General features: G+C 49.5%; 1 protein-coding gene across 5 annotated transcripts in view; it reads left to right on the top strand.

Annotated features, from left to right (window-relative positions):
• Window positions 1-13738, top strand: part of PC (pyruvate carboxylase) — a 111916-nt gene that overhangs the window by 78043 nt on the left and 20135 nt on the right. For all 5 annotated transcript variants that reach the window (XM_063094058.1, XM_063094062.1, XM_063094060.1 and 2 more), the window contains 6 exons: window positions 11051-11186; window positions 11315-11499; window positions 11677-11842; window positions 11961-12106; window positions 12260-12377; window positions 12717-12868. In XM_063094058.1, coding sequence (XP_062950128.1) covers window positions 11051-11186; window positions 11315-11499; window positions 11677-11842; window positions 11961-12106; window positions 12260-12377; window positions 12717-12868 — 903 coding nt within the window. The remainder of the gene's footprint in view (window positions 1-11050; window positions 11187-11314; window positions 11500-11676; window positions 11843-11960; window positions 12107-12259; window positions 12378-12716; window positions 12869-13738) is intronic.

Raw genomic sequence — 13738 nt, 5'->3', positions numbered from 1 at the left:
ATTGGAGGACACATGCGGTGTTCACTGTGCAACTGCTGGCTTGCTTGCCAGTGGGGAGGAACCCCACCCATGTGGACACAGAAGCCAGTCTTCTGTGATGGTGGCTGTGTTGCAAGAGCAGACAAAAAACACTCAGCACATGTTTGTTTTTCAGTGCAACCCGGTTCTGAGAAAGGGGGAGATGTTCTGGGAATAAGGTGGTATTCTTAGTCATCTCTGTGTGTACAGGGTCTTGGCCCATGCCTGGCATTGGGTGGGGTGGGAGAGAGACAGAGGTTGGCAGCAGGGGTCTTGTGTGAATGCAATGGTGAACTGAGCCATGGGGCTGAGGGGCAGTGTGACCCCCACCCTGCATCATTCACAAGATAGCCCCTCTGACCACCCTTCCCAGGCCCCACACTGCCTGCTGGTTGATGTTTCTGTGCCTTTAACCTCAGATGGCAACATGTCCTAAGTCCATCGCAAAAGTCTGCCCTCCCCTGTCTGGCTGCTTTCCTGCCTCAGACCACTTCCCTTATGATCTTGCCTGGTCCCTGGGGGATCAAGGGAGCAGGCTTTTGGGCTGTGGATCACCTGCTCTCTGCATGACCCAGTTTTCTGCCTCCTATTCCCTCCCAGGCAGCCAGTGGCCCATGCCAGCCTTGGGCCTCAGGAGGCAGGGACGCTGCTTCGGGGCACCCCTTCCCCTGATTTCAGCCTTCGTCACAGCCTAGGCTCCCGCAGCCCAGGCTCCCACAGTCTGTGAGGGAGAACTTTGTATCCTGGGGCCAGTAGCCGCAGGCAGAGCAGCTGGTGGCTGTAGCTTCTCCACACCATCCTGTGCGTGTTGAAGGCCAGGACACCTGGTCAGTGCAGGGTGAGTGCTCTGGGGACAGGTGTGGCCTCACACACCTGACACTGTGGGCTTCATTTATCAGGTGTGGGTCTTCCTGGGCAGAGCAGCTGGGAGCACTGGAGGCAGGTTTCCACGTGTGGTTAAAGTGTGCAGTGTGCGTTGGCCTGTGGGTTTGCTCTGAGGGTATGCAGGTGTCACACAGGCCGGTTCCCTGATTCAGGGAACTCTACTGGGTGTTAGATGCATTTGCAGGCTGCTTGGCAGGCTGTGTGCTGCCTCTGGACAAGGAAGGCCCTGAGGAGGTGCCCGTGGGCAGGTGGCGAGGGCTGCGTGTGGTGTGAATGAGAGGGGACACTGGCATGAGCATGAGGGTGCGTGCCTGCACGGCTGTGTGGAGTCTGGGGGCCCTTCTCCATCCCCGTGTCCATCTGGGAGAAAAGGGCTGTGAGAAAGAGAGTCCGTGGCTGACGTTTATACCCGAGGCAAGGCGTGTCAGGCACACTGTCTCAGTCGATCCCCAGGATGAGCTGCCTAGGCTGCGGTGGTGGAACCTGGTTTTACAGAGAAGGAAACTGGGGTCTCAGAGGCGCCCAAGCCACGGGGCTGGGGAGGGAGAGCTGCGGGGTGCAGGCTTGCGCTGCCCGTCTCCCCCAGGAGGCTGCGCTCCGCCCCACGTCCCCACTCTGACTTCAGCCGAAGGGCTCTGATCTTTTCCCTCCTACCAACATCTGCCTGGCACGCTGCCAGCCAAAGAGCTCCTGCACCCCAGGGGCTTGTCTGTTCAGGTCTCAAGTCCAGGCCTGCTTTCATGTCCCTCTGCAGGGACACAAGGGCTCATGGAGACATCCCTCCTCCCTGCCCACTGTCCATGGCCACAGGTTCTTTGTGGAATGGGACTGCCAGGGACTCCCTTGCCCAGCAAGAGCATCTGCGAGGATCAAATGCGAGGACATGTGTGAAAGGGCTGCCAAGGCGGGCACAGGGGTTTTGGCACCCCATCACTTTGCCAACCGAGAGCAGACAGGGCATTTGGTGGTCCTGCTGTGGGGCAGGGTTCAGCCATCCAGAGGCTCTCGAGCTGACTGGCCGTGTGGCATAACTTTCAAAGAAATGTCTGTCTTTACCTGGAAAGGGAAGGGCGGGGGGGGAGGAAGAAGGGAGGAGGCCAACGAAAGTGACCTGTTTACCTGCAAGAGAGTAAGTGCCCAGGTAGTCCAGGCAGGACAGAAGGACGGGGCCTCCCTGGATATAGCTGGAAACTTCCCTGGAGGGTGGAGAACCTTGGTGCTAGGGGGCTGCTTCTAGATGTGAGGCTGCTCACCTGTAGGCATGACAGCACGCCTGGGGCCACAGATGAGGAAGCCTCTTGGGGGACCCATCAGCCAAGTCCTCACAGCAAGGGACCCAATTCACGAACTGTCCTTACACCAAGGGAAGCAATTCAGGAACTGTCCTTACACTAAGGGACACGATTCAGGAACTCTTCTTAGCCTTTTCCTGCAAAGGTCTTCCTGTTCCCTCTCTATATTTCTTTTTTACTATTTCCCGCCTAGGAGGAAACACCGATTTTTAAAATTGTTATCTTTATAAACCTGGACTTATAAGGGCAATTCAGTGATGCTAAAGGAAATGAGAGAAAATGGTTAGGTAAAACTTAATATATTGTTTTTTGTTTTTGTTTGATTTTTTTTCATTGTACATTTTATGGGGTACAGTTTGTTGTTTCAATACATGCATATATTGTATAATGGTCCAATCAGAATAGTTAGCGTATCTATCACCTAAACATTTATCATTTCTTTGCAGTTATAATATTCAAGATCCTCTGGCTATCTTGAAATACATAACAGCTACTGTCACCCTAGAGCACCAGAACTTACTCTTCCTATCTAACTAACTTTGTATGGGTCTACCAACCTTTCCCTGTCCCTCATCCCCTCTCTGTTTCCTTGCCTCTGTTAACCACTGTTCTACTCTCTTTTTCCTTTTTTTTCTTTCTTTTTATTTTTTTAGTTGATCCGTGGTAATTATGTATATTTATGGAGTACAATATGATATTTGGGTACATTCATGCTGTGTACATGATCACATCAGGGCGCTTAGTATATCCATCACCTCAAACATTTGTCACCTCTTTGTGTTAGGAGCATTCAACATCACCTCAGCTAGCTACTTAGAGACACACAGTCCTTTGTTGTTAGCTGTAGTCTCCCTATATTACCGTGGAACACTAGCTCCCATTCTTCCTATCTGTCCACAACCTTGTATCCACTGACCACCCTCTGCCCTCCCCCCCACACACTTTACTAGTCTCTAGTTAGTAACCACTATTATGCTCTCTAATTCTATGAGATCAACTTTTTTAGCTTCCACATATGAGTGAGAACATGTGATATTTCCATTTCTGTACCTGGCTTATTTCACTTAGCATAATTTTCTCCAAAGCCATCTATGTTGCTGCAAATGGCAGAATTTCATTCATTTTTATGGCTGAGTAATATTCCTTTGTGTATATATACCACATTTTCTTTATCCAATCATCTGTAGAAGGACATGTAGACTGGTTCTAACTCTTGACAATTGTGAATAGAGCTGCTGTAAACATGGGAGTGCATGTATCCTGTCGACTTGTTCATTTCCACTCCTTTGGGTATATATCCGGTAGTGAGATTGCTGGATCATATGATAGTTCTACCTGTAGTTTGAGAAATCTCCATGCTGTTTTCCATAATGGCTATACTAGTTTACATTCCCACCAACAAAGCGTAAGACTTCCCTTTCCCCACATCTTCACCAGCATCTGTCATTTTCTGTCTTTTTGATAATGCCATTCTAACTGGGATGAGATGATATCTCATCGTGGTTTTGATTTGCATTTTTTTTTTTTCCAAAGATGACCAGTAAGTGGATCTTAACCCTTGGCTTGGTGTTATCAGCACCACGCTCAGCCAGTGAGCTAATCGGCCATCCCTATATAGGATCTGAACCTGTGGCCTTGGTGTTATCAGCACCACACTCTACCGAGTGAGCCACGGGCTGGCCCTGATTTGCATTTTTCTGATGATTAGTGATGTTGAGCATTTTTTCATATACCTGTTGGCCATTTGTATGTCTTCTTTTGAACAATGTCTATTTAGTTATTTTGCCCGTTTTGTAATCTGATTATTTGGTTTTTTACTATTGAGTTGTTTGAGTTCTTTGTATATTCTGGATATTAATCCCTTGTTGGATGCAAAGTTTTCAAATATTCTCTCCCATCCTGCAGGTTGTCTTTTTGCTCTATTAATTGTTTTCTTTGGTTTGTAGAAGTTTTTCAGTTTGATATAATCCCATTTGTTAATTTTTGCCTTTGTTTCCTGTGCTTCAGAAGTTAGGTTTTTTGTTTTTGTTTTTGTTTTGTGGCTGACTAGTAAAGTATTATTCATAAAATCTTTGTCCAGTCCTATATCCTGAGTGTTTCTCCTATGTTTTCTTCTAGAAGTTTTATAGTTTCAGATTTTACATTTAAGTCTTTAATCTATTTTGAGTTGATTTTGGTATATGGTGAGAGATAGGAGTCTAGTTTCATTCTTCTGCATATGGATCTCCAATTTTCCTAGCACCATTGATGTTGGAGGAAGGGTCTGGGGGGCCCAATAGTCAGCCTCAACCCACCCCGTCCTCTTACCAGGTTCTTGACTCCACCATAGGAAAGAATTCAAGAGCAGAATCACAGTAGAAAGTTAGAACAGGTTTAAAATAATGAGTAAGAGATACGGATTTCATAGAGAGAGTGTAGCATAGCTCCAGAGACTGAGCAGGAGCCAGACCAAGCTTTACATAAAAGTAAGAAATACATACTTAAAGTTTAGTACAGAGTGCAGGTTGGCCCAAGAGAGTGAGCAGCCACCTGCTAAAAGAAAGTTTAACACACAAGTAAAGTATATACACCTCAGCCAGCGAAGTGCAAGTTGGCCCCAGGAAAGTGAGCCTGTGTGAGGATTCAGCTTCTATAGTTTTGCTATCTAACGAATATTCAATTAAGTGGGTGGTTCCCAGTTATGTAACATAGTCTTGCACATGCTCAGTTGGTCTCTTTTTGGAGCATGTTTATTGGTCAAATCCTATCACATGCACTGAACAAATTCAAGAATATTCTGTGCTTTTTAGCACCTCTAGTGGAAGGTCATTCAGCTGCTGGTTATACAATCCCTCTACACTGAGCATGCCCAGGAACTGTATTTGCATAAGCCAGCCCCCTGAATTCTCAATTTCCTCATGTTGGTTCTGAACATAGGTCTAAGTAGCAACAGTAACTTTCCTCTAGGGGAGGGCCTAAAAGAGGGACCTGAAACCTTGGGGAATGACTTGAAACCCAGTGGTGTGTCCTGTAACCCAAGCTCAGGGAAACTGAGCACCTCCTATAACACCATTTTTTTTTTTCTTTTTCTGTCTCTGAAGATTTCTGTTTGTTTGTTTTTAAAGATGACCAGTAAGGGGAATCTTAACCCTTGACTTGGTGTTGTCAGCACCACGCTCTCCCAGGTGAGCTAACCAGCCATCCCTATATAGGGATCCAAACCCGTGGCCTTGGTGTTATCAGCACAACACTCTCCCAAGTGAGACACGGGCCAGCCCTTATCTCTGAAGATTTTTTAATGAAAAAATAAATAGGGTAGGGGAAGATGTAGCAGAAGGAAGAAGAGAGTCCAGCTGATCTAGAATGTTCTCCCTGGGCTGCTCCAATATTCAAACTCCTTGTCCTTGATATTCAAACTGGGTCTGATCAGATGAATTACACTTTCTAGGGAATCAGATGGGATTCAGGCTCTACAGAAACCTCCTTTCCTCCCATTCCCTGGCTCTGGTGGAAAATTCCATTAAAATAATTGCAAAGAGGGACCCAGCACCATTTATTGAACAGATTGTCCTTTCCCTAATGTATGTTCTTGGCTCCTTTGTCAAAAATCAGTTGGCTATAGGTATGAGTATTTATTTCTGAATTCTCTATACTGTTCCATGGGTCTATGTGTCTGTTTTTGTGCCAGTACGTGTTGTTTTGGTTACTATAGCTTTGTAGTATATTTTAAAGTCAAGGAGTGTGATACTCCCCTCTTTGTTCTTTTTGCTCAGGATTGCTTTGGCTATTTGGAGCCTCTTCTTATTCCATATAATTTTTTAAATTGTTTTTTCTATTTCTGTGAAGTATGTCATTGGTTTTTTGATAAGGATCGCATTGAATCTGCAGATTGCTTTGGGTAGTATGGTCATTTTGATGATATTGATTCTTCTAATCCTTAAGTATGGGATGTCTTTCCACTTTTGTGTGCCTTCTTTAATTTCTTTCATCAGTATTTTATAGTTTTCATTGTAGAGATCATTCACCTTCTGGTTAAATTTATTCCCAAGTATTTTATTTCTTTTGTTGCTATTATAAATGGGATAGCTTTCTTGATTTATTTTTCTGCAAGTTCATTGTATGTTTATTTTGTGTCCTGCAACTTTACTGAAGTTATCTATCAGGTCTGGGAGTTTTTTGATAGAGTCCTTAGGTTTCTGGCTCTATAAAATCACGTCATCTGCAAACAGGGACAACTTGACTTCCTTCTTTCTAGTTTGGATGCCCTTTATTTCTTTCTCTTGCCTAATTGCTCTGGCTAGGACTTCCCCTCTGTATATTTCATTTTGTTTTCTAGCTATAAATAATACATCCCCAATGGAGAAAATATGGAAAAATTTCCATATGAAACTACCAAAAAGCAGAAAGGAGGAAGAAACAACAGAGCAGCAAGTCTCACACACGGGAGTGAGCAGGGTGGTGTGCTGATGTCTTATAGCTGTGGCCATTGCTTTAGAAAAACTTCCTGAGATCATGTTATTTATCTTTTAGTGTTCTTGGCCTAACATTGTATCATAAGCATTTTCTATGTCATGAAAACCTGTGCAAACGCATCCATCATTCATTAGTGGTTACATAATGTCTGTGTAGGTGCCCTAGTGGTGGGTCTTTAAATTTCTTTTCTGTATGTGCTGATGTAAACAAGGCTGTTTCAAACATCTTTCTGCATACATCTTGGTTCCCATTTTAGAATATTTCCTTGGGTTGGATTCCTAGAATGTAATAACTGGGCTAAGGGGCATAGTTTAAAGGTTCTTGATAGGTTTTGCAAATGGCTTTCTAGAGAAGCTGCCCACAGGACCAGACTGTGCCTGTGGGTCTGCCTCCTGCCATCCTTACCAGTGCTAAATATTACCTAAATGTTACCATTCACGACACTGTTGCTAACTTTGTAGGCAAAGTGGCAGCTCATTGTTTTATTTTGAACTGTCCTGATTTCTGTGAGGTGATACCGTTTACAGTTTGTTAGCCACTTCTGTTTACTGTTTCTTTGCTGTGCTTGTCCCAGAGGAACAGTTTGCCTCTTCTTAACTTTGCCCTGCATGGTAGCTTGGGCTCTTTCCACATGACTCTCCTGGCCCCCAAGCAGAGTAGGCATTTGGTTCCCAGGATGAAGGTGAGATTTGCACTCCATGCTGGCTCTCTGGTGTATGTGCCGCAGGTAGCCAGTGCCCACCTGCTTCCAGCCGGGAACAAACTCCCTCCCTTGGGTGGCGGCTGATAGCCCCCCGCAGAGCAGAGCGCTGAGCATTAGGATGGTGGCTTGAAGACTGCGAGCGGGCCATTACAGCGATAACATCAGAAGTTCATTCTGCTCTGCGGAAGGCGTGAGAGTCGACTGTTCCACCCCTGAGCTCCTACTTGGTCCTTTGGGCACCTATAGTGCAGCAGGTATCAGGCTGTGCACTCCTGAAAGTTATCTCCTCCATCAGTATTAGCAATCAGTATGCTTTTTTTTTTTCACTTGGCATTTTGAGATGATTTCAAATTTACATAAAGTTGCAAAAATAGTGTAAAGAATTTTCTATACTCCTTTATCAAACTCCTCCAATATTATTAATATTTGCTTCCTTATTCTCATATTTTCCCCTGAACCATTTGAGTGTAAATTGCAGATATGATGCTCCTAAACCGCTAAATACTTCAGTGTTTTTGTTGTTTGTTTTTTTTGGTTTTTTTAAGAATGAGGATATTCTGTAATCTAAGCACAGTCCAGGAAATTAGAATCAACACAATACTGTTTAATCTACAGACATTATTCAGATTTTGACAGTTGTCCCCCTAATGTCCTTTACAGCATCAGAAATGCGGCACCCAATCCAGGATCATGGGTGCGTTTACTTGTCTCTCTAGTCTCCTTTAATCTGAAAACTTTCTTGAGCCTTTGTCTTTTGTGACCTTTAACATGTTTGAAGAGTCCAACGCAGTTATTTTGTGGAAATTCCCTTAATTTGGGTTGCCTCTTGTTTTCTCCTGACTCGATTCAGGCTGGGCACTTGTGGCAGGAGCCCCCCAGGAGCACCATGTCCTTCTTGGTGGATTGTACTGGGAGTCATGTGATATCTGTTGGGTTCTAGTGACATTAACCTTTATCTCTTGGTCAACGTGCCGTCAGGTTTCTCCATATTGCAATTAATAAGGACAAGGTGTAGGTATTATTATTATTGTCTTCTATTTTAGAAAGGCACCAGCCCAGATCCCAGCAAGGTTGCCCTACCCACGTCTGTGTAGCTGGGTCTGACCCCGGGCGCCCCCTCTGAGTCCATGCACTGCTTCATGGTCATGCTCAGTGGCCCCTTCTCAAGTCCCCATCTTACTCTGCCTCTTGGAGCTTCTGCCTGGCGAAGGGTCCTGTGCTTCCTGGCTTTCCTCCTTCCTCGTGGGCAGCCCCTTCTCAGTCCCTTATTGGTTCTTCCTCCTCACCAGACTCTCAACATTGATGGGCCCGAAGGTGCAGCCTGGCCCACTGCTCCTCTCTAGGACGTTCTCCTGGCACCAAACACCATCCGTGTCGACAGTGCTTGGCTTTTGCCCCTCGCTCTTCCCTCTTCCATGAGCTCCATCCCACTCCCAGCCCTGCCTGTTTCTCTCTGGTGTTTCTGGTAGTAGGAAGAGTCTTCTTCCCCCTCCCATCCAGGATTTCTTCCTCTCCCTTGGTCTTCTACAGTGGATCTCTCTGCTCATCTTGCCTATTGTACCCCCAAACATCTCCTACCCCCACCCCGACCCCCATGGCTCCCACTCTAGTTGGAGGCTCTGTGTCTCTCATCTCAGCCTCTTCATAGCCCCACGGACGTGTGCCGTCCGTCTGTCCCTGCTCTCCAATCCAGAGAGATCTTTTCCTAACACACATCAGATCATGTCCTTCAAGTCCTGCCCTCAGCTTGAGAGGCCTCGACCACCCAGCCCTGGCCAGACCTTCGGCCCCACCTCATGCCACAGGTTCCCTGCCTCCAGCTCACAGCCCTCATCTCTCTCGAGCACCCCAAGCTCGTCCGTCCTTGAGATCTTTGCAATGGTCGCTCTTCTTCCCTGAAGTGCTTTCCCTGCAGGTCTGTGCCGAGCCAGCTCCTTTTCCCCGTGCAGGTCCCAGCTTATGGGTCCCTTCCTCAGAGAGGCCTTTTCTTTTTCTTTTTTTTTTTTAAAAGATGACCTGTAAGGGGATCTTAACCCTTGACTTGGTGTTGTCAGCACCACGCTCACCCAAGTGAGCAAACCGGCCATCCCTATATAGGGATCTGAACCCGCGGCCTTGGTGTTATCAGCACCGCACTCTCCCGAGGGAGCCACGGGGCTGGCCCTCCAATAGGCCTTTTCTGACATCTTGTTCTCTGAAGGCCTAGAACCGTGCCCGGTGCGGCTTCCATTTTTTCTCCTCTGTCTGTAGGTCTTTCCTCCGCCTCTTCTCTTTCTTCCAGTTATTTCCTTATTTCTTCTCTTTTCTTTCTGTTCTGTCTTTATTTCCCCTTCTTCTCCATATTGTTGGCCATATTATGATACTGAGTTTTTTTGTGACACTTCTTTTATTTATTGAGTATGTTTTCTATTCCTTACTTAAAACCTAATGGAGGCTGGCTGGTTGGTCCATTGGTCAGAGCACAGCCTTCCAACACTAAAGTCATGGGTTTGGATCCCCACATCAGCCAGCCGAGTGGCTGAGTTAAGAGCTTTACACTTTTACTACAAAATGGGTCACATAGCTAGGTAAGGATGCTGACGTGGAGGGACAGATTGAATCTTGGTTTGGGTTTTGCTCTGAGCAGCTGCCCCTTAGACTTGTCTGGGACTTGCTTTCCCTCCTTTGTAGAATGAGGGCGAGCTCAAACTCTGGAGCCTCTTTACATGCTGGGATGTGAGTTGTGTTCATTTGATTTAAAAATTTTTTTATTGCGGTAAATTAGTCATAACATAAAATTTATCGTCTTAACCATGTTTAAGTGCACAGTTCAGTGGCATTAAGTACATTCAGACTGTTGTGTGACTGTCACCACCGTCCCTCTCCAGAACTCTTCAACTTTTGACTCTGAAACTCTGTCCCCATTAAACACTCACGCCCCATCCTCCCCTCCCCCAGCCCCTGGCACCCACCATTCTACTTTCTGTCTCGCTTAGTTTGACTACTCGAGGGACCTCGTAGAAGTGGAATCATACAGTATTTGTCCTTTTGTGACTGGCCTATTTCACTTGCTCTGGCTTGTTTTTTATTAATAATTTGTTTAGGGCTGGCCGGTTAGCTCAGTTGCTTAGAGAGCAGCTTTATAACATCAAGGTCACGGGTTTGGATCCCTTACCAGCCAGCCACAAAAAAAAAAAAAGAAAATATATTTAGTAGCCCTCAGTAGAAAGGAAGGTTTCTACTGCTGTTTGAAGAAACCTGCATTTTAACTGAGTGAGGCTGCTTCCTAAGAGAGCACATTGATGAGGGTTAGCTCATAACCCGGGGGAGGGACGCAGGGGTAGGATTGGTGGGGGAGGTGCTGTAGCCCGGCCTGGGCTGGGTGCAGGCAGAGGGCATCAAAGGAGCCCGACAGACACTGACGACACCATTGCATGTCCATGCAGGGCCTCTCGATGGCCTTGGAAATGGCTTTAAGAACTTGAAGTGTTGTACTTTTAAAATGATTGTGAGTAGTAGAATATTAGGGTAACTTGGCTTCCATGTGGGCTTGGATTTGCTCCCTTCCCCGCAGCCAGGAGATGCTGGGCTCGGCTGGAAATGGAGGAGGAGGTGGTGCTGTCTGTCACACGGGGGCGCAGGGACGGGGACGCAGCTCCCTTTTTCTGGGAAGCCTCAGGGCTGAGGCTGCTCTAACCTGGGCTCCGACTTCCCTTGCCAGATGCTGAAGTTCCAAACAGTCCGTGGAGGCCTGAGGCTTCTGGGAATCCGCCGCACCTCCACTGCCCCTGCTGCCTCCCCCAATGTCCGGCGCCTGGAGTACAAGCCCATCAAGAAAGTCATGGTGGCCAACAGAGGTGAGTGGGAGGGGCCTCGGCCCGGCCCAGCCTCAGTTCCTCTCCCACCCTGGCCCCAGACCTCAGCTACACAGCCTCCTTTCTGCTTCTTAGGACCCAGGAGTCTAACTTCTTATCCCATCCCCCAGGCGAGATTGCCATCCGCGTGTTCCGGGCCTGCACTGAGCTAGGCATCCGCACGGTGGCTGTCTACTCTGAGCAGGACACAGGCCAGATGCACCGGCAGAAAGCAGATGAAGCCTACCTCATTGGTCGTGGCCTGGCTCCGGTACAGGCCTACCTGCACATCCCAGATATCATCAAGGTGGCCAAGGTGAGCTGGGTCTGGCCAGCAGCGAGCAGGGAGCCCAGGACTGGGTGCTGTGTGGTGCCTGGCACCCCCCAGCACCAGCAGTAGGTGTGTGTGAGTGGGGGGCTGGTAGACGGCGCCGAGATCTGCAAAGGGCCTGAGGATGCCTGCCTCTCTCTGACCCCCAATCCCCGCCCACAGGAGAACAACGTGGACGCTGTGCACCCTGGCTACGGGTTCCTCTCCGAGCGAGCAGACTTTGCCCAAGCTTGCCAGGATGCTGGGGTGCGGTTCATTGGGCCAAGCCCAGAGGTGGTCCGCAAGATGGGAGACAAGGTGGAAGCCCGGGCCATCGCCATCGCAGCAGGTGAGTCTGGCGGGCGGATGCAGGGCTTCTGGGAGGGGCCGGAGGGTGTCTGCTTAGTTGCCGGCTTTGGCAGAAATTGCAGTCTGCTACAGAGGCCCCCACGCCTGTCTCCCAACAGGTGTCCCCGTCGTCCCTGGCACAGATGCCCCCATCACATCCCTGCACGAGGCCCATGAGTTCTCCAACACCTATGGCTTCCCCATCATCTTCAAGGCTGCCTATGGGGGCGGAGGGCGTGGCATGAGGGTCGTGCACAGCTATGAGGTGAGCAAACGCAGCCCCTGAGGGCCAGGAGTGGGGCAGGGCAGCCACTGCAGGATACAGGAGGGGACACCCCCCCGAGCAGACCACACAGGGTTGTGGGGAGCGAGCAGGCTGTGGGCCCAATGTCTGCTTGGCCCTCGCCTGCCATCCCAGGAGCTGGAGGAGAATTACACCCGGGCCTACTCAGAGGCCCTGGCCGCCTTTGGGAACGGGGCGCTGTTTGTGGAGAAGTTCATCGAGAAGCCGCGCCACATCGAGGTGCAGATACTGGGTGAGTGGGGCGCGTTCCTGAAGCCTTGGCCCAGGGCAGTGCAAGGCAGGAGCTAAGAGGCCTGGTCTTCTGGGTTTACAGTGGCTGGCCTTTGGGACGGCTCCAGGGCCTGTTGGGGTGCCCCCAGGAGCTCTTCCAGGGGACCCCTCCTCAGGAAAGTGGGCTTTGGGACTGGACTGGCAGACCCTGAGGCCTTGGCTGTGCCGGAGTCTCTCCTGGCTGCCTCCCACCGCTGGGAGCTAGCAGCACTGGCCACTGTGCCTATGTGGGGGTTGTAGGGGCACTCGGGAGACATTTAGATTCCAGGAAAAGCTGAGCGCAGTTTACTTTCCACCTCAGGGGACCAGTATGGCAACATTCTGCACCTGTACGAGCGAGACTGTTCCATCCAGCGGCGGCACCAGAAAGTGGTTGAGATCGCCCCTGCTGCCCACCTGGACCCCCATCTTCGGACGCGGCTCACCAGCGATTCTGTGAAACTCGCTAAGCAGGTGAAGGGCAGGGGGTTCACTGGGACAGAGTTCCAAAACCGCAGGCACAGACGCCTCCCCTCTTAGAGACAGGAGCCTTTCCCTGCAGGCTCACTCAGTGCATGGGGTCTTCACGGCCAGCGGTGCTGGGGCTCCCAGGTGGACAGCCCACCAGGGAGCATGGGCGCAGGGTGACTGGGGAGAGGAGGGCACAGGAATCTCTTGGAGGCCAGAGGGCTGAGGCGGGGTCCTAGGAGCCTAGCATCCAGAGCAGCTGAGAAGAGGTGGGGAGAGAGCCCTGGCCACCCCTCAGCTCTCTGCTGCACAGACCGGGCTTCTCTGTGACAGACCTCAGCCCTGGGATGGGGAGAACAGGAGTTAGCAGATGCTGTCAAGATCGAGAGCATTGTCAAGGCGTCTCTTCCTCACTCGCTGCTTCTCTTGCATTGCGCTTATCACAATCCATTTCCTCACCGAGGTCCCTCTGCCAACCTCTGCTCACCTGGGAGCTCTAGTGGAGGGGTCATGGGCTGTGCAGGAGGCGGGAGGAGGCAAGCCATCCGCTCCAGCAGCGGCCAGGCCCAGAGAGCACCTGCCGCAGCGAGGGGTGTGCGGGGCTCCTGCCCTGCCCGTTCTTCTTCCTGGGGCCCCCTCCTTAGAACTGAGCCTTCCCAGTCCTGGAGGCTATCACCCCCCATGGCCTGGGCCTGTTTCCTTCCAGACTCCCAGGCAGCCTGGGCCCAGGAGAGATGGCAGACGGAGGGTGATTCTGTAACACTCCCCACCCCAAAAGCCAGGATCTACCTGTGTAGCCGGGCCTCAGGCCTCGGCCTGGTTAGTACGAGGCGTTAATTGGGGTCTCACTTAGACATGAGGTTTTGGCTGCCTTGC

The sequence above is a fragment of the Cynocephalus volans genome, chromosome 4 (genome assembly GCF_027409185.1).
Source record: "Cynocephalus volans isolate mCynVol1 chromosome 4, mCynVol1.pri, whole genome shotgun sequence".
In the NCBI taxonomy this organism is placed as follows: Eukaryota; Metazoa; Chordata; class Mammalia; order Dermoptera; family Cynocephalidae; genus Cynocephalus; species Cynocephalus volans.
Note: the sequence above shows the minus strand (reverse complement) of the source record. Positions and strands in the feature narration are given on the sequence as shown.